General features: G+C 37.8%; 3 protein-coding genes across 5 annotated transcripts in view; 1 reads left to right on the top strand and 2 right to left on the bottom strand.

Moving 5' to 3' along the window:
* Positions 1-19,798, bottom strand: part of LOC134676379 (peripheral plasma membrane protein CASK) — a 254,765-nt gene that overhangs the window by 128,596 nt on the left and 106,371 nt on the right. The window lies entirely within an intron of this gene.
* LOC134676448 (uncharacterized) overlaps positions 1-19,798 on the top strand; it is a 71,454-nt gene that overhangs the window by 35,625 nt on the left and 16,031 nt on the right. The window lies entirely within an intron of this gene.
* Positions 6,968-7,715, bottom strand: LOC134679633 (amyloid-beta precursor protein-like). Its single transcript, XM_063538583.1, has 2 exons — positions 7,553-7,715; positions 6,968-7,313 (listed from the first exon to the last, which is right to left on the bottom strand). The coding sequence occupies exons 1-2, from the start codon at positions 7,626-7,628 to the stop codon at positions 7,090-7,092; spliced, it is 300 nt and encodes a 99-aa protein (XP_063394653.1). The 5' UTR covers positions 7,629-7,715; the 3' UTR covers positions 6,968-7,089.

Here is a 19,798-nt window from a genome sequence, read left to right as displayed (position 1 = left end):
GATCAACAGCAATCAGCAGAGCTTTGCTTGCTAGAATAACCAAGCTAAAATATTTAAAATGCAACGAACTTCTTAAAACCAAGGATACTGAAAGCGAATCAATACACGGTTATAACGAATACTTTACTAGTGTAGGCCCAACCTTGGTTATTCAATCAACACCAGCCAAAATGATCCCGCCAACATTATAAGATTTATAAGATTGAAAAAAATTCCCGTCAGTTTGTTTCTCTTATTATTCTAATAATAATTAGAAAATTGTAGATTTCCCGGATACGCGGAACTGTCCTGTCGGGCCGCACACATGTGTTAGGGTTAAAGAACAAGTCGGTAATTTTAAACAAACAACTTTACATATAATGGATTAACTTTGTTTCTAATCTACATTAACGACTTGACTTTCTTGGATCTGAACAATGCAGACGTTGTGCTACGCTGATGACACGGCAATACTATTTCACGGTGCTTCCTGGGATGCAGTAATCGCCTTCACAGAAAGCGGTCTAGCTTTGGTGACGAACTGGCTTCAATACAATTTGTAACTCTAAAAGCAGACTAAACGAGATATATGTGTGCGTGTATAAAACAGCTGCTTCCGCCTCGTGGTCTCTTAAATGTGTCAAAAGTTTATTCATATTTAATATTAGGTTAGGTACCACTGGTACCTACCACACGTCATGTAATTGTAAAACAATAGAAAAACTTCGTCTATAAAGTACTTAGGTGTTATTCTGGATGAGCAGACTGACAACCGACAGAGGAAGATGAGAAACTCAACTTTACAGCGTACATTCAAACCACAGCTAAATAGTGTCAGGAAATAACCTAACACTCATTTAAATATCTTCGAAATGTCATGGATATACCACAGCGCAAATCAACCTATATTGCCCTAGCTCAACCCATTATTACGTAGGTAGGTACTAATATCGGTGTATAGCGAGCGTATAGCGCATCGATCGTTATTGTTGATTTTTTTTTCTTTTTATATACCTACTAAATTATGAACAAATACTGAAGAAACGTAACTTAGTCTTTCCTTTACCAGCGTTAACGGCACATTTTGCCAAAAGAGGAAACAACCAAGATCAAAACTTATGAATTAGGCTAACGAGCCCCATACAACTAACTTGAGCGAACTACAGGACACCACAGCATTGCCTGGACAACGATTCCACCCCCATAATCTGTGAACCCGTACCTCGAGACAACTTTCGTCAATACAAATAACTTTAAGGTACTGTACCAAAATATTCGCAGTTTAAGCAATAAACGACATCTATTAAAATCTACAACTGAAGATGACAAAGATATACAAGCCATCCGTTCCTGTCCTGTGCGGCTTCCACGTGAAAGCGATCCTGGCCGTTGTCCTTCCGTGTTGATCTTCGAAGCCATCTCTCATTGCCTCGGCCGTGTCTGCCGCTGCTGCGGCTTCGACGGTTGCGACTCCGCCTGTTGTTCCCCGGGGACTGGCGGCGGTTGCGACTTCGGCTTCGACGTTCTTGTCCATCATCAGATTTCGATTTTCGGCCACGCTCAGGAGTGTTCAAGCGCCGCCTGGATGTTTTTTCCTCATGGTCCATAGTCTGGAACTCGAAAACAACACCAGCAATGGAAGAGTTCTAAATCTTTGGATTGTTAATAATAGACAAATATAAATTGTTCTTATTAAGCTAAATTCAACTGTTTTATTTATTTATTTAATTTACGTTACTGCTTCCGGGGTAGAATGCGGGACGTTTAAAACAGATCTTAAATCCAAAACAGATCCGTATCCCGGTACGGATCCGGAACACAGGCTTTTCGAAACGGGAAAATTCTAGAACTGGTACAGAAACGGAATCTAGAACAAATTCGGGATCCGGCACTGATCCGATACCAATCCGGCACGCATCCGGTTCAGATCCGGCACGAATCCGGCAAATGATATACATGCGGTATTAATCCGGCACAGATCCGGTACCAATCCGGCACAGATCCGGTACCAATCCGGCACGGATCCGGCACCAGTCTGGGACGGATCCGGTACGAATCCAGCATGGATCCGGAACTCATCCGGCACAAATCAGGTATGCACCCGGCACGGTTCCAGTATCCGGCACGGACCCAAATCCAGAAACGGGATCCGGAATACGAAACGGGCCGCGTAGCCAAGATGCCAATCGCTTACGCTCCGTAGCGATAGGAATGCAACTGTCACTGTCGCGCTAATATGGAACCGAACTATTCAAAATAAAACGGTGTTCCAAAGGTTTCACGCTACCCGCGATGTAATGAATGCTTTAATTATATTATGGATAGGCATTACAGCAAACACAAAAAAAAAAACCTAACTGTTGGTCTTGAAGAGAAAACTTGCAGTATAATTGCTCTCGAGTGAACGAATAGGCCGAAATGGGTTTACCCAATTATTCTGTTCTTGATAAAATTAACGGTGTCTTTGTTTCTAAGCGCCCGTTAAACATAAACTTCCTAACATAGGAAATATGAAATGATAATTAATTTCAACAAAACAACAACCAATATAAGTGTTACTAATATATGTATAGGTAACTATATAATTATAATAATTTTACACCACTGTTACTATTGTAACAAATTAATTGGGTAATTAAGATTTAACTCGATCAGTTCTAATATTAATACCTACATAATATAATACATTCAGGAATACCATAGTGACTTGTAGGTACTTACCACTTCTGATGTATAATAAAAATTCCTTCTCTCATAACAACAATATATTTCTTGATCACAATATTCCGTTACAGTTCAATCTCCAATCACCTTACTTCACAATCGTCCTCCCTTCACCTCTGCCCGTAACCGAATGCCCGTTAACCGCTATGCCAGTCGTCTTTTATTCTTTCTTCCAACTACCTTCTATTTACAAAGGTCAACTATCAATAACGTTACTATTAAATTTATTAAATTATAGATTGCCAACGATTACTCAACTCTTTATTTTATTAAATCTGTTTCTAATAATTAGTAATTTTAATGAATCTTACAGGAGTAATCGCTCAACATACTACATTTAAAAAATCATCATCATTATCATCAAAACAATCATCATAATCAGGTCTACTTTATCAAAGTGATGGTTTTCGGAAGAAAATGCTCGAGTTGCTTAAGAAAACACCCAAATCACCATGCATGTGCCTTTAAAAATTGAGGAGTTCCCTCAATTCCTCATGGATCCCATCATCAGAACAGAACCAAATTAAAATGGGACCAACTCGGAGGTAGCTCCTTTCAAACAAAAAAAGAATTACTCAAATCGGACTACGGATGTCGGAGTAATCGGTGAACGTACATAGAAAAAAAAAATAGCCTCAACCGAATACAGAACCTCCTCCTTCTATGAAATGGAAGTCGGTTAATAAAATAAATTTGCGATAGACCCGTCTATAAATGTGAGTTAAAATACATTACATACTATTTTCCATAGCCGAAACTACGGATACGATAAAACAAACACTTTATAAAATACAATAAAACGACAACACTTTCACAATTTGCACATATTTGCATACAGCCGTGTCCGATCCCAAAGGAGCCATTTGTGATCATTCTACGAACCTTATTTTCTACCCTCAACAATTTACACAAATAAAGGGGTTTTGTATTTTGCTTACTGTGGGTGCGGGATCGCTCGATACGAAGTAGCTTAAGAGATCGTCCATGCTTCACTTCTATTTACATGAGTAGTAGGTACGTATAGTTATACGATAGGGCTTTCCCTATCGTATAACTATTTATTTGCTTTTTATTTGGATTACCAGGCCACTTCGAAAGTACACTGATATCAGAATGATATTTGAATCATGTTATTTAGTTATCGTGCATCTCGCCTGCGCCAATACATGTATCTACGCACAATTATAAGGACGAGCGAGATGGATAGAAAGTAAATTACGCACACGCTAGCGAATATGTCAGTGTCAAACTGGTGTTAGCCGTAGTTATATTTCGATACCTAATATTTTTTTTCAAGCATTCAATTATTTCAATTATTTATTCATAAAAATTACATTTTATACGTCAATATACAAAACATTCCAGATTATAATTGTATATACTTACCTAACATACAATAAAAAAAAATTCAACTATGGCGCAACTGGGGCGTTCAAATCCGGCCCTGATGATGGGCTTATTTACTTAATTTTTCGTTCGTACTTAAATTCGTACTTCTTAAACAGATGCTCAAAGAAAAGCATGTCATTTAACGGCGAAGTCATAATTGTCATAAATAAATAATTAGCATAATGTATGCAATATGCATATCCTCAAACATTATGGTGATTTGATACGCGATGCAAATAATAATAAAATTAGACCAAACACCTTCATTTCTATAGTTCTGCGACACACCCTTCAACGAAGGACAACACGATCCGAGAGGTTGTTCCGAGAGGTGAAGCGTGCAAAGGCACGCTTACTGAACAATCTCTGTCTGTGCTATCTAACTTTAAATAAAGACTCGGCGATAGTTACGATGTGAAATATTATTACTATTAGGATTTACCGAACTCTACCCCTAAACGTCATTCTTAAATGTCAAAAATGAGTTGTTAGGTAACCCTGACTAGGTACTCATTCAAGTATTGTAACCATTATCAACATCTAAATGCCCACATGCAAAATATACAAAAGCTTTGAAATTTACCAATGATACAATTTATTTAAGTAGCAATTCTTTTCCTCGCGCTAAATCTCGTTCGCTGCTAAATCCTTGCAAACTCCTGGCAAGTTTAACATGTTTGCCCATTTTCCTACAAACCAAAAATGAAGCAGCTGAATAAGTAAACCATCGTATTGTGGTATCCGACGCGTCGTGGCCACACGTTAATGAGCACCGAAGTGGGTCACATAGCGTCGGCGTAGAGCAGCTACGAGAGTGGGTATGCGGTCAAAATAAATATATATCTAGGGTACAAGAGTCTTAAATATAGCTATCCAAATATTTGATACCCGTTACAGTGTTCATCATAAGTAACGCTGCTATGAGCAGTGGCCATTCGAATTTTCAGGTAGGTAAAATGCTTTATATTGTCAGGTGAAAACCAAAACTCACTAATTACTTACTACCACAAGTTTAGAGCCATAGTGAACCCTAACAAGGTTGATTATTCTTTAACGATATGTAAATAAGTGAATATACTCGTATGTATGTTTATTTTTTTCATTAATTAACTGCGTCCTTGTTACACTATTGCAAGGATATAACTTTTATTATTATATATAGGTATGTATAAACAAAATACAGCTTCTTTAAACTGAAGAATTACGTAGGTGAAAGTTGGTAATATCCGAACACGCAGACATTTGGTCTCGCAGCTTGAGTTCTAACTACGAAGCGAGCATCGCCGAGCGAGTACCGCTGAGCTAGTTTTATCTTATCGCGGCGACAAACTAGTAGAGCGAGTGATCTCGCCGGCAGTGTGAACAGCCAGTGATGAACTATTAATATATGTGTCTCTTTTAGTAACACAGGATCCTAATCTTTTGTTCGTTTCTTGGGCGAGAAAATCGCCGATAGTTAATCGCTTACTCGTTCTTGATAGGACAAGTGCCTTAACCGCGTCAAGTAGGTGGGCACAGATGTGAATAGGTATACCGATGTGATCGGTAGCCAAAGTTAAAATCCAATAATAATATTTCCAGAAAGTTTTCGGATACCTCCAGGCCACAGATTCATATCGGCAGGCCTGGGCCACTGCTTATTAGATGGCTAAATTTGGTTGGTTAGTCGTTCGTAAACACGGACCTGTAATTTGGAAGGGTTTGAGCAAAATGAGAATCCAGGTCAAGGCTGGAAAGGTAAATTTACGATTCAAAATTTTAAACCCACCGTATATAAAATGGGAAACTCATGCGATTTGAATATTATTATTTATTATTTTATAATACCTTCTTAATCTTCTTCTAATTTTTTATTTATTTTTTATTTATTATTGTTAAGAATTTTTCAGTAGATACTTATTGAGGTTGTGTACTATTACACAATACCTATAATGTATGTATTTGTTTTACAAAGGGGCAAAGTTGTTATTAACCCTGTTGGTAATATTGATACTAGAGCAAGCGAAAGATTACAAATGAATCACGAGCGTAGCGAGTAATTCGAAATTAGAATCACGAGCAATGCGAGGGTTTTAAGGTTTAAAGCACGAGGGTTAAACAAAATTTGCCACCGAGTGAAACAAAACATTTTTTTCACTAAACCAACACGAGGAAATCATTAACTTTAAAACATTACAAATCATATCCAAGTCGATGTAGACAATCGCTGGATAAGCATTAAGTTCTAAAAATAGAAACGAGACTGGCAAATGTCCTTTCAGCTCAGTTAAGTTCTTCTCTGTAATTTTACTTCTCAGATTACAACCTAATAAATGTCGATGTCGTTATATTTGTATCTATGGGTTCTGTAAAATTATTCCTCTAAAACAGATTTTTATAAAAATGGTGGATCACTGATTAGACAAATGGTGACGGCCAAAATGGGAATGGTAATGGTTATTCAATAATTAGTTCTCCAACGTAATGGACATCCATTTCACCCTTTCATCCGCTCTCCGCAGACACAAAAGCTTAATAATTATTCGCGCCGCTCCATTACTTCACAGGTATTATTTACTTTCCATTCGCCAAGTTTATTTTGTTCGAAACAGTGATATTGGGATAAATTACAACGTTAAATTCGTTTTTGTTTATTTAAGGTATAACAAAAGTAATGGGGATCCGTTTTGCGTCAAAAAAAATTTCTTTAGCTTTTTCCCAATCAGAACAAGATACAGAATATCGCCCTTAAACGAATTCCCACTATTTTTGTCACACCTGGTTAGAAACCCATTAAATGAAGTCGTGTGACAAACAAGGTCTAACTACGAATGAGGTACAATAATTGTTACATGTACCTATGTCATGTATGTATGTCAATGAATAAAAGTAATAATAAGAAAAAACATATTTTAATAAACAAGTATGTTTTCAGTGGTTTACAGCTTAGAAAACAAACGCCGTATAGAAGCACGTTTTAGATCGTTAAGTGCTTATGTAGACTTGTTTATTAAAATTCTACAATGGTCTAGTGCCTTCACAATACGCTCGACACTCGGCTTTAGACTCAAATCTGTTTTCGTTGCCCCCACATCCCGAGTAGTACATCGGCATACATTTTCTAGTGACAATATCGAAGAACCAAGCTTTCAACATAAGACCACAGGGTCCTTTCGAAGGCGCTTGATAGCAGAAGTATGGTATATTTCTTAAGTTAGAAGGGAATGGGCCGTCCACATTACCTGAAAATATAATACACTTAAATTGAAGAGTTTGTGGAATAATACGATTTTCGTCTTGCGAGGCAAAATCATACCTCAGTTTTCGGGATCCATACCTGAAGGGTGACCACCGGAGCCCTATTGTTTAGCTTAAGCTGTCCTTCTGTCTGTCTGTGTATCATTCAGTCGGCTCTATTTTATGTTCCGTATTACTAAAATATGATAACAAAAGAATAAAATAATGATTCTTAGGTACTCACGCCCGTCTTTAACATAATCGTGTGCAGCATGAGCTAAACCTGCTACCAGTAAAATGAACAAGTAAAACAGAGACATTGCAGCCGAATACTTGTTTGGTCAATGCTGCTGGAAAATTGCATTAAATCAATCATACACATAATTCACAGTCACGAGTTTTATAGCTCGACGATATCAAATCCAAGCAATTTCGTTAAGATAGGTATAACTGGTTGATTACTACCACAGCGCAGTGGAATTAATTATTCTGTCTTTAATTATTGAAGTAGGAGAGGTAACATAACGAATATAGTTAAACAAATGTCTGACAAAAAACTATAATTTCAGAATATTTTATACTTACGGACAACATTGAAAAACCCGCAACATACTCAATCCGTGCGTTGCTCTTATCCAGTTGAGCTACGGAAACCTACCAGAACCTCACAAATCTTTCCATTCCTTCCCTTATGTTTACACGCCTTTATCTCTCAAAGACGTATATGATTGTTAAAAAAATGGTTTATTTTAGAAAATGTATTGTAATTTAATAATGTAGTGAAAACAGGAAGGATGAAATAATGTAGTGAAAACAGTAAGTAAGGAGTTTGCTTGCTATAAATTTGTTAGTCTAGATTATTTACGGTTTTGTTCAATGTGTCTTACACCAATTTCAAAACTAATATGTTATAGAATACGTTAGAAAAGCGCTGGTGGCCTAGCGGTGAGAGCGTGCGATTTACAATCTGGAGGTCGTGGGTTCAAACCCCGGCTCGTACATACCAATGAGTTTTTCGGAACTTATGTACGAAATATCATTTGATATTTACCAGTCGCTTTTCGGTGAAGGAAAACATCGTGAGGAAACCGGACTAATCCCAATAAGGCCTAGTTTACCCTCTGGGTTGGAAGGTCAGATGGCAGTCGCTTTCGTAAAAACTAGTGCCTATGTCAACTCATGGGATTAGTTGTCAAGCGGACCCCAGGCTCTCATGAGCCGTGGCGAAATGCCGGGATAACGCGAGGAAGAAGAAGAAGAATACGTAGTATTAAAGTGTAACCTAAATAAATCATAAATATATTTTAGGCTAAGCATTGTATAATCTTGTATTTAGCTGTACTAAACGGCGCTTTTAAAATAGAAAATAGATTTTTCTCCAATATGCTCGGAAATGTTCACCTTACTGTAGCAAAAATAGTACGGGAAGTTCTTCGTTAATGTCAAACTCTAACTAAAAAACATCAAACTATCGCTGTCCTGTTCTAGCGGACGGGAAGTAAAAAAACACTACAGTAATAACTTATTACTGTAGTGTTTTTTACTTTTTAATAATAAAAAACGCAAACAGCCAATTATTATTGCCGCGAGCCGCTTCTACACGACCCGATCAGCTATCATTTCACGTGTATGATCGTGCGAATACTGCTTAATAAAATCAAAGATAATAATCTTTATATTTTTTTTTAATCTCATCCTTGTTCATAAAGCTTACATAGTTTGTCAAAGGACTTTCTCAGTTCAAACATAGACAAAGAGAATCATACTATCTTTGTCTTACACTAGTACTAGCACCCAAAAGAAAAGGATGGGTGTAGTTTTCCTGGTTCTTACTGACTGAAAAGTTGGTTTGACAAACTATATTGCGCAATTATATTGAATGAACGAATATTGAATGGTACTGAATGGCAGAATAAGTTTGTGCCTTTAACTTTTAAAAATTAATTAAAGAGGGAAATTGTTTTTGACATTTTGGATGTGAAGGTTTGATTTGAGTGATGCTTGATGCTTAAATAATAATTATTTTAGCTTATTTCCTCGCATGTTTGGAGAAAAGCACTATATATGCCTCGGCAGGAATAGCAATTCGTGGATTCGTCTTCTTTGTCGGACTCCGCTTCGCGTCGTCCGACAAAATCGAAACTCATCCACGAATTGCCCTTTCCCGGCCTCTGCAATAATGTACTAATACTCCGGCCAGCAAGGCGGTCATCGAAAAATACGAAATGTTGGAGATGCAAAATTCATAAAAAAGTGTCTGAAATTGCTTCGAAATTCGAAATGAAATGACAAAAAAAACAACCGCCTGAGAAAGTCGCTAATTTGTCTCTAAAACTGCTTTACATTACACAAGATAACGTGTTCAGCAATTAATCAATAGCGCCCGGACAATGAAACGAGTGGCGTTGCCATAGAAACCGAACAATCAGGATATAAATGACAGTGAATCCTGATTTTATTTTGATATCAGGCCGGAGTTCTTAAGTGTTTTGAAAGAACAAGAAAAACATTTCAATTTTAGAAGCAAATAGAGACGAAAATGATTGAAAATATTTTTAAGCAAAGAAAGGTTACTTCAATCAAGCAAAGTGCTGATGGTAAAGAATCATTCGTCGGCTTGGGAATAATCAACTCAAGAGTATAAAACCGAATTAAAGTTACGGCTACAGTCGTCGGTTGGAGTCGTCTAACTTGAATTGCGATTACTTAGGCGTCATTAACACGCAGGGGTAACATACTGACGTTAATAGCGACTTTAAGGAGGGTGTTCTTGTTCTTGTTGTTTAGATCGCTGTATCTGTGGTATGTTCGAGGCAATCATTAAAACAAGCAGTGAAGAAGCAGTGGTGGCCGAGTGGATATGACGCCCGACTTTCAATCCGGAGGTCGCGGGTTCAAATCCCGGCTCGTACCAATGAGTTTTTCGGAACTTATGTACGAAATATCATTTGATATTTACCACTAGCTTTTCGGTGAAGGAAAACATCGTGAGGAAACCTGCATACATCTGCGAAGAAATTCAAAGGTGTATGTGAAGTCCCCAATCCGCATTGGGCTAGCGTGGGGACTATAGCCCAAGCCCTCTCGCGCATGAGAGGAGGCCTGTGCTCAGCAGTGGGACGTATATAGGCTGAAATGATGATGATGATGAATCATTAAAACAATAAGTAGGTATGTGCTTTTATATCATTAACAATGTTTCTGTAGACGCTGAAGAAAGTAATAGATTTCTTATATCTTCAATCCAGCAAAACAATAGTACATTACTACAGAGGCCGGGACGAAAGGGGTTGCCGGCCGAAGACATATAGACGGCCGAGCGAAGCGAGGCCGGATAGGTCTGAGCGCGGGCAACCCCATTTCCCGCCGAGGTATGTATAGTGTTTTTCTCAAACATGCAATGAAATAAATAAAATAAAAAATCCACGAAACCCAAGTTTTATTTATAGAAAAAACTAAAAGTAAACTACACCCAAAATATAACCAACACGTACCTAGGTAGGTATATCATTATCACGCGTATGTTTTACACGAGTCGTGTATTTTTACTACCCGTATATTTTCATGTATCTTTGATTTTTTCGCCTTGTATCCGTCTGACTGTCGTTTTCGTCACATAAGTTTTCATAGTTAGTCTTTCATGTTGATATCATGTTTCACTTACATCGTTGCTTTATGCATGGAGTAAATAAGTATAATTTCCACAGTGTTGACGAATTTGTAGTTACATTCATTTAAAATATGCCACTAAACTGTTTTTAATAAACTGTAAGCCATTTTTCTTAGTTTCTCAAATAATAAAATTGCCATAAGCAACCATATACATACTTCGTCTTTGACTTGGCGGCAGAGGCAGCAAGTTATTTAAAATCAATTCTGCTTACGCTGCCAATTCCAACACCTACGATTACAATTAATATTAATTTCATTATTTCGTCGGAACTCATATTAAAGTAAAAAATCAACAACGCACCATAAACCCAATAAAACAGAATGAAAATGTTTCAACTTTACCTCCATAACAATTTAAAAAAAAATAACTACGCGTGTTTGAGTAGACCTTTTTACCGCTAACGTTTAGATGAAATATTTTAAATGTTTTTATTTGTGTAGTTAAATTTATAATTTAAAATTATAGAATTTGGTTAATAATGTATTATTTATTAAGTTCATGTTGATTTTATACAAATAAAACTGCAAATTATAGCAAACATTGCTTTTTGTTTTTTTTTTATAGGCGTAGTGGCAGAGTGTCATTACGAACCATAAAGCAAATACTGCCTCTGGTTTTTTTTAAATGTATGAATGCCACGATGCTGTGTCACAAATATCTGTGAAATGAAAATTAAAAAAGAGGACTTTGCCGGCCTAGGCCTGCAAGATTTGTATGAAATTCCATTAACGACCTCTTGTCCTAGCCGCACCTGAAACGTCATACTTCGCAGCCTATTTTAAGGAACATAACATCAATATTTCATTGCATGTTTGAGAAAAGTACCTAACACTTAACGATGTTATGTTAACAAAGGGTGTAAAGACAACACAACGCTTTCTAAGCGTACGGGACAAGATTTACGCACGTACTAACAGAGTAGGTACTTTATTGAAGGTTGTTTAATATATTTTTATAGTTTTATATAATCATCAGCATTCATTTAATCATCATTTCATCAGTACAGGTGTATTTCTCAAAGCAGTATAATATGTGTGTGGAGTTCATTAGTAATATCCTGGTTAAATAAGGTGAGAAGATCCTATTTTAGAATCGCAAGTCCACGACCGTGACCCGTATACAAGTGTAGAGTAGGTTAGTTACTAAGCCGCAAATGTTACTTTTGACAGGGGTTAGCATATAAAACTTAATAACGCACTAACGATCCCTACCCTTTCTTACACCGTTCCCCAATTCCCTGAACGCCGAATTTATCTTATGTTTGTAATTAGGTACATAGCTTCCATAAGTTTGGACCCAAGTGATTTGCCTCATAATAATATCGAAAAGAGCTATGAATCAATAAAAACATAATTTAAAAGCTTAGTTATTAATAATCAAATTAATATATTTATCAATAAACAAAGATAAACTACATAAATGTTATGTAAATCGATAGATTGCGAAATTGTTCAAATCCTTGTAAATTTCGAGATAGACGTGAAAATGCTGTCCAACTCAGGAACCCTAAAATTTTACGCCAAAAAGGTTGCACAAGTATTCGATCATGATCCAATACCTAACATATAAGTTGTGGCCACGGAAATAGGGGAAGTAGAAAAAGAAAACACGAGATGAAATGATATACAAATACGGAGCTAGCAATCCCTTCTCGCCGAAAGGCGTAATAGTCATTTTTTTTTCGAAAAATACAGAAGAAAACATTAATAAAATTATTATATTTATAAGAGTACACACATTGAAATACAAATGTGTTGTCAAATTATTACGAACGTAATTTTAATAGAATTCCAATAACCAATATCGTATCAAAATCCAATCGAACGAAGTCGCGAGCAACAGCTAGCGTTTATATAAACACAAATATAAATTAATGTGATAAAACAATAACAGTATAAACATCCTGAAGTTAATTGTTTTAAACTAATTATTACAGGGAAATTTTCTACTGGTTTCATTGATACGGAAACTGGCAAATCTGATTCACGGACATGGAGAGTATTGTCCAGTCTGACAAGACAAAGGCAAACCGAGGGGCCGGGAAAGCCGGGTGTAGTGGACCTACGGATTTAATGCTGACAAACGCCTCGTTGTAGCTTAGGTGAAGCGTAGTACATGAACGCGCCTACCTACTCTGCAGCTTACTACGCTCGTTGACTAATTTTCAAAGGCAATTTTATAGGCTTGTTAATAAATTATGCCATGAACTGTGAAAACCACAATGAGGGATCAAATTGGGATACGGCACAAGGGTATAACATTCGTTAACGGCATGTTGGATGAATAACTAGGGGCCCGATTCGGATTTTGAAATAGACATCTATTAGATATCTTTTAGACATCACAAAGATACGATGACGATATGTTTAAGATCTAACCTGTCAAATTTGACATTTGCGCGATTCTGGAGATACTCTTGAAGGATTTCCACAGGATATGACTTAGATATCCAATTCACATCTAATAGATATCTTACTCTATCTAACGTAAAAGTGGCATTGGTTGCCCGAATTGCGCTGCAAAAGAGAACTAGTTGATATCTAAACTATAACGTATCTAGAATGGATCTAGTACGTGTCGTCTCTTTTGAATATCTTGAAGATCGGATACGGCAGTAGTTCGGACCGGGCTGTTTCATTTCTTATTATGTAGTCACGAATGTTAAGAATCTGGACATAAGTGTTAAGCGTGTAGCTGTTTAAAATATTTCTTTATGGTAGGTTCTTAAACTTAAATATTATTAAATGCCAAAAGTAACGTATATTGTCGTTAAATAATGTTAAGTACCAGCAAGCATAAAAAGAAGGCGAGAACCCCTGTCACAATGAGTAAATAAGGGCCTTATATTTTAGTTATAGTCAAGATTTGGCAGTAATCCAAAAATATTTTTATGATATCTGGCCGCTGTCATGTTTTAAGTTGTAGCAGTTTTAGAACTGACTGCCAAGAATTTTAATTTTGTTACAAAGATCATAGCAGGCACAGTTGAAAATAAGTCATAATAACATGATAGCGTATTTTTTCAGTTTATTTCGTATTATGACACAAATGGACTTTATCTCCACAGATGGAAGCATAAAACACCCGACCTTCTATGGACAAATAACATTTAATGTGTCCATTATGAGCCCATCAGTAAATCGTGGATGCTGACTGAAAACATTATATTATCAAAGCAGCAAATCTAATTAAGTTGATTCCGTTGAGCCATTCCAATTTCAATTCCTTTTCAAAGATAAAATATTTGTGACCAGTAAGCCCAGTGGATCGTAATGTAATTTGAGTTTGATAATTTTATCTGCCTCAATGCTTTAGTAATTCAAGCATTGTACCAAAATCAAGCAAGTTATATACATAAATATTCTAATATGTTGCTGTTCTGCATGCAGCTATATCAGTCGATAAGCTTTAACCATAATGTATTACGTATATGTCAGGTTGGAACAATTTTATTTTCAGTGGAGGATCCGTGAGCCTGATTCTGGTTTCAATTTCTTGTCCTGAAACTGTTATAGATTTGAGCTGTCAATAGTGATCATTCTGGACCATGTCATTTTTGACAGTTGAAAAATCAAATCCTTAAAAGTTTCAGAACAAGAAATTAAAATCAGAACCGGAGTCCGTGTTTTTTACGTTACAAAAATAGAATTCTTTTTACCTGCCTTACTAAAAATCTTTTACCCGATTGTTTCTATGATAAATATACCTCAATAAGACGTAAAGTGACTTCCCAGCCACATTTTTCCCACACGCACGGCTAATGTGTCATTGTCATTAAACTTTTATTTCAAATAGTCTGCGTATAGTATCTAACGCCACTGGAGACCAAAGAGCTGGCAGCTTCTTTACTAATATATAAATAAATTTTCTGCCAGTATTTTCGGTACAGTCGCCATCAGATATATCGGAGCAGCCAAGGTGTTCACAATATCTGACATGCACTCTAACGCCTTGACAATAGAGGCGTGCTCAGATATTTGTGAGCACCATGGCCGCTCCGATATATATGATGGCGACTGTACCATGCCGCAAGGGCCATTTTTAGCATTAGAAATATTATATTTGTGGATCCGTAACACTGCAAACGGGAGACATGGAGAACCAGGGGAGAGGCCTTTGCCCAGCAGGACACACAAATAGGCTAAGAAAAAAGAAACACTGCAAACACTCGTAAGACTCCATCACTTCACTTACTTATAGAATTTTAATGAGCGACCTTTTCGAAAACCATCAAAATATACAATTTATTTAGCTTTTTTAGTTTTTGATTATAGTCTTAATCATAATTTTATTTAATATATTTAGTAATAAATAGATAAGTTAGCATATAAATTACCCCCGCATAAAAACCTATGTTCATTTTGATAAACTGAAAACAAACTGATATTATTTTTTAGTGTACCTATTTATTTTTAGTTTAGTATACCTATTTAAAATATAAACAATAAGTATAGCCGCAAAAATTACCACCTTCAAGTGATTTTATTTAACTACATTTTTTTTTTCAATAGCCTAGTTTGTGTCCCACTGCTGGACAAAGGCCTCCCCCTTCTTCCGCCACTCGTCACGGTTTTGTGCATGTTCCCGCCAGTCGCTGCAAAAAGCGTCAAGGTCATCCCGCCATCTCTTTTTTGGTCTACCTCTGCCCCGGCTAATCTGCGGTGTACATTCGGTAGCCACTTTGGCCCACCGATCCGGGTGCATACGGCAGACGTGTCACGCCCAATCCCACTTAAGCTTAGCGGCCTTAACACCCACATCTACTATACCAACTACATAATTAAAAAAAAATATATTGATCATTATACGTCAAACAGAAGTATCACCCGCTCGAAAATGAGAAAAGTTTATAGATTTTTAGTTAATGCAAAAAAATAAAGCACGACTAAATCATTAAGCTTCGCAAGAGCCGTTGCAGGTAAGTAGTAGTAGCTTCGTGAATCGATCCCGTCCATTATTATATTACGAACGGAGACACCATCTATCAAGACCAGCTGCAGTACTGTGACGGGTTATTAGCATTATTTATCTAAACAACAACATAGCTTATAATTTGTTTTGTCAAACCTGATAACATAAGTAACGTTAAGAATGAGATAAAATTTTAATACAAAATCAAACATAGCATCATTTAGGTGTCCGTGCCTTCGCTTGAACCACATTATGAGATAACACCCTTGTAACTCAGCCCTAATCAAGCGAATTCATCAACTAGTAGCGCCATCTATCGCGCCACTCAAGTACTAATGTCGCCCGGTTGCCAGCGCTCGGCTGCTTTCTCTTCAGTACGCTTTTGTAACTCAGCCGAGCAACACGTTTACAAAGCAAGTTTAAAAAGATCGAGAAATTTAAATCGAAAAAATATTTTGAAAATCTCCGACTTCGTGACATTCCGCTCGGTGCCCATGGCCCAGCGACGAGACGCAGTGACCTTCCTACAGGCACCGTCATAAAAAGTACACGGGTACTTACGCCTCATGGCCTTGTCCTGTGGGATAACAAGCGTCGTCCCGTGAGACGACATGGCGTCGTCCCGTGAGACGACAAGCGTCGTCTCGTGTCTCGTGAGACGACAAGGCGTCGTCCCGTGAGACGACAAGGCGTCGTCCCGTGAGACGACAAGGCGTCGTCCCGTGAGACGACATGGCGTCGTCTCGTGAGACGACAAGGCGTCGTCCCGCGAGATGACATGGCGTCGTCCCGCGAGACGACATGCGTCGTTCCGTGAGACGACATGGCGTCGTCCCGTGATCGTCCTGACAGACGACATGGCAGCGTCTTGTAAGACAACGAGCATCGTCTCGTTAAAAGACCTTGTGACATTCCGCTCAGTGCCCATGGACCAGCGATGAGAATAAGTGAGCTCCTATAGCCATCATCATTGAACAGAATACGGGTATAAATGGCACATGGCGTCGTCCCGTTGGACGACAAGCGTCGTTGCGTGAGACGACATAGCGTAGTCCCGTGAGATGACATGACATCGTCCTGTGGGACATCAAGCGTCGTCCTGTAAACAATAAGGCGTCATCCTGTGATACGACAGGCATCGCGATGAATTACGTCATCATGTGAGAAGACATTGCGCCATCTTGTGGTATCGTCCCGTAAGAGGATATTGCGTCCCAAGGGACTACATTGCGTTGTTCCATAAGACTACATTTTGTCGTGTCGTGAGACATTAATGCGTCGTCCTATGAGACGATATCGCATCGTCCTCTGAAATGACATTGAAATGACGTTATCTTGTTAAACAAAAACCGTTGTCTCATCAGTCTCATGGCCTACCACTAACACGGTAGTGGACGACTTATTGGTCGCTTTATCGATCGATGTCTGCACGGCCGGACTCGCATTTAAAATCTGCATGGTCATGAACCAATGTGCGACCCAGTTAGTAGACGTCATCATCATTGTAGCCGACCAAATGGTGTGTCACCTTTTAGAACGACGAGCAGCAGAATTTCTATTGGCGGGTTTGGCGCGAAATTGATAACGAAATGTAGTTACAGTAATTGTTTCAACCTGCCGGGAAAAAAGGTCGGTTTCCGTCTTGGTCGTGTACAAATGTTGGTCTTGGTCGATAACTGCCATCTCAATTGCCGTGAGATACCAAACAAACCAAAAATATACATTCTGAGGATCCTAAACTGAATGACTAACTGGCCATGGAAAATAGCAGTTAAGAAACTGTGAAAAGCTCTTCCCTTTTCACAGTACAAAGTGAAAAACCGTGTGTTATACTTTGCCCAACTAGATCCTATACCAAAAAGAGAGAGGGGGAGGCAAGAAAAATTGACGTTAGCTTTAAAGAAGGAAAGAAGACTAAAACTCTCTCTTCTAAATAGGAATACTACACGTATAATGCCAATTCATTAACGGCTCTGTCATAGGCTAACAAAAGATATCTCTTTATTGCGGCTCTAAACCTGAAAATAAATAAAGAGTTAATGATATATATGAGTGTATAATCATCGCACTAAATCCCTCTCTTAAATGATGAATGACTATGAGACTTAATAGTGTCTTTGGGAATACTGAAGCATCTCTAAATATTGACCATTAGCTAAAAAATTGCGACCTGTCACAGATAAATCTTTTACTTAGGTTAAATCGTCTACTATGTAGCTGTGAAACTGAGACCACTGAACTAAGAGTAATATCTAGAAAACACAGGGGCAGGATCGCATTCCGTCCAAGAGACCGAACTGACAAAGGCATTTTTAATGCTGTAAGCAACAAGCTCCACTTCGGAAGAGTATCTAAGCAGCGGGTTGTCAATCAACCTGCGCCGTCGGTATAACAATCATGCATCATAAAACGTTGACCGTAAACGTTACATAGTTCAATTTCAAAGGAAATGAACTCCTACTGGTGATATAACTATCGGAAACAGACGGCATTTGTAGGAGGTGCTTTTACATAATGTCTAAAAGGACCCTATATAGTACAATATTAATTTAGTACGGCAATCCGCATAGTTACCCATGATTGTTCAATAGGAGGTGAAACATCGGCTTCTTTAATGGTAATTGTTATGCCTATGTAGACGATGAAGCGCCCCTTCAAATTACTTATGTAAATAAATAAAGAATTTATGAAAAGATTTTTCGTAAGTTTAGTTAGAGTGGAGTTACTGATTCTGTTTCGAAAAATCGCGTATTGAATTAGAGGTGAAGCCGACTAAGGGACTAAACTGTCGAACCAACAGCCACGGTCTACGGCTTTACCTACATCTAAACAATGATTGTTTAATTTTTCCAAATAGATAAATTAAAATGAAGTCACTTCAGAAACTTTGAAACCTAGTGGACTGCGGTGCAAGCCAATATACATACAAATGTACAACGTACGTAAACGTACATACTATCCGTAATATGTAGAAAATATTTGCAGGCAGTCACCGATACCAGATACCGGATTCTGAAAGAACACGGACCAGAAATATCCTTCTTTCGATTTCCAGATGAGAGGCTTCCTTGGCAGATAAGGAAGTACTCACATGATTTTATAAAGAATAACAACATACGGTGGTTCAGGCAAAATGCAAGATCTAAGCGAAATGTGATCCTGGTAGTGAATCATGACTACAAATATGTTCGCCGGTTAAATAGAGCCTGCAATTTACTCTAAAAATCAACACTAGTTCTGCTGACATTGCAGCATTGCCAGATCTAAGTACTACAAGCTTAGCTGAAAGGTAGTAGTCCAGGGACTCCAGGGTTTACAGCATACTGTTGTAACAAGTCTCGTAGGGCATGTAATTGGAAACATCATCGTCAATGCAATCAATTAGAGTTCCAGGTGTAGTACCCTACAAAATTATCGTATCTTGGTTATAGGGCAGATGTGCTGCTAATAGAATTACAGTATTAGTTGTGAAGACAACTACAATTCATATATTCATGATAATATGCTTACATCATTGAATATAAGATATCTGTAGACATATATCAGTGTTACGTCAGGCGTAGCTCACTCCGCGATTTTGTCGCGTCGCTCCAAGTACATGCGGCCCACACCAATTTTGGTGTCTAGCACTAGTAGTTGCCGCGCACCGCTATGTAACGGACACCTGCTCGCGTTTGCGCCACCTTGCGGTCATAATCTGTCGTAATAGACGCGTTTTGTTAGAGAGTGAACCTTCTGTACCTGCAGTACATACTATTATTTATTCTATGATTACGTCAAGGTAGTGACATAAATATAATATGTCGCAGAAAGGCCAAGATCATCAAATAATTGTTTATTTGTGGGCATCATGATGCCTAATTAACCCTAGGGTTCCCTCGCGACAATAAAAACAGTCTAAAATCA

The sequence above is a fragment of the Cydia fagiglandana genome, chromosome 2 (genome assembly GCF_963556715.1).
Source record: "Cydia fagiglandana chromosome 2, ilCydFagi1.1, whole genome shotgun sequence".
NCBI classification, from domain to species: Eukaryota; Metazoa; Arthropoda; class Insecta; order Lepidoptera; family Tortricidae; genus Cydia; species Cydia fagiglandana.
The sequence above is the reverse complement of the archived record's forward strand: the minus strand, read 5'-3'. Positions and strand labels throughout refer to the sequence as shown.

Excerpts from the sequence above, each read along its gene's own strand:
- LOC134679633 (XM_063538583.1), bottom strand. The coding sequence starts at position 7,628 with ATGTCTCTGTTTTACTTGTTCATTTTACTGGTAGCAGGTTTAGCTCAT. Across the intron at positions 7,314-7,552 it reads CGATTATGTTAAAGACGGGC|GTAATGTGGACGGCCCATTC; the intron begins GTGAGTACCTAA and ends TTATATTTTCAG.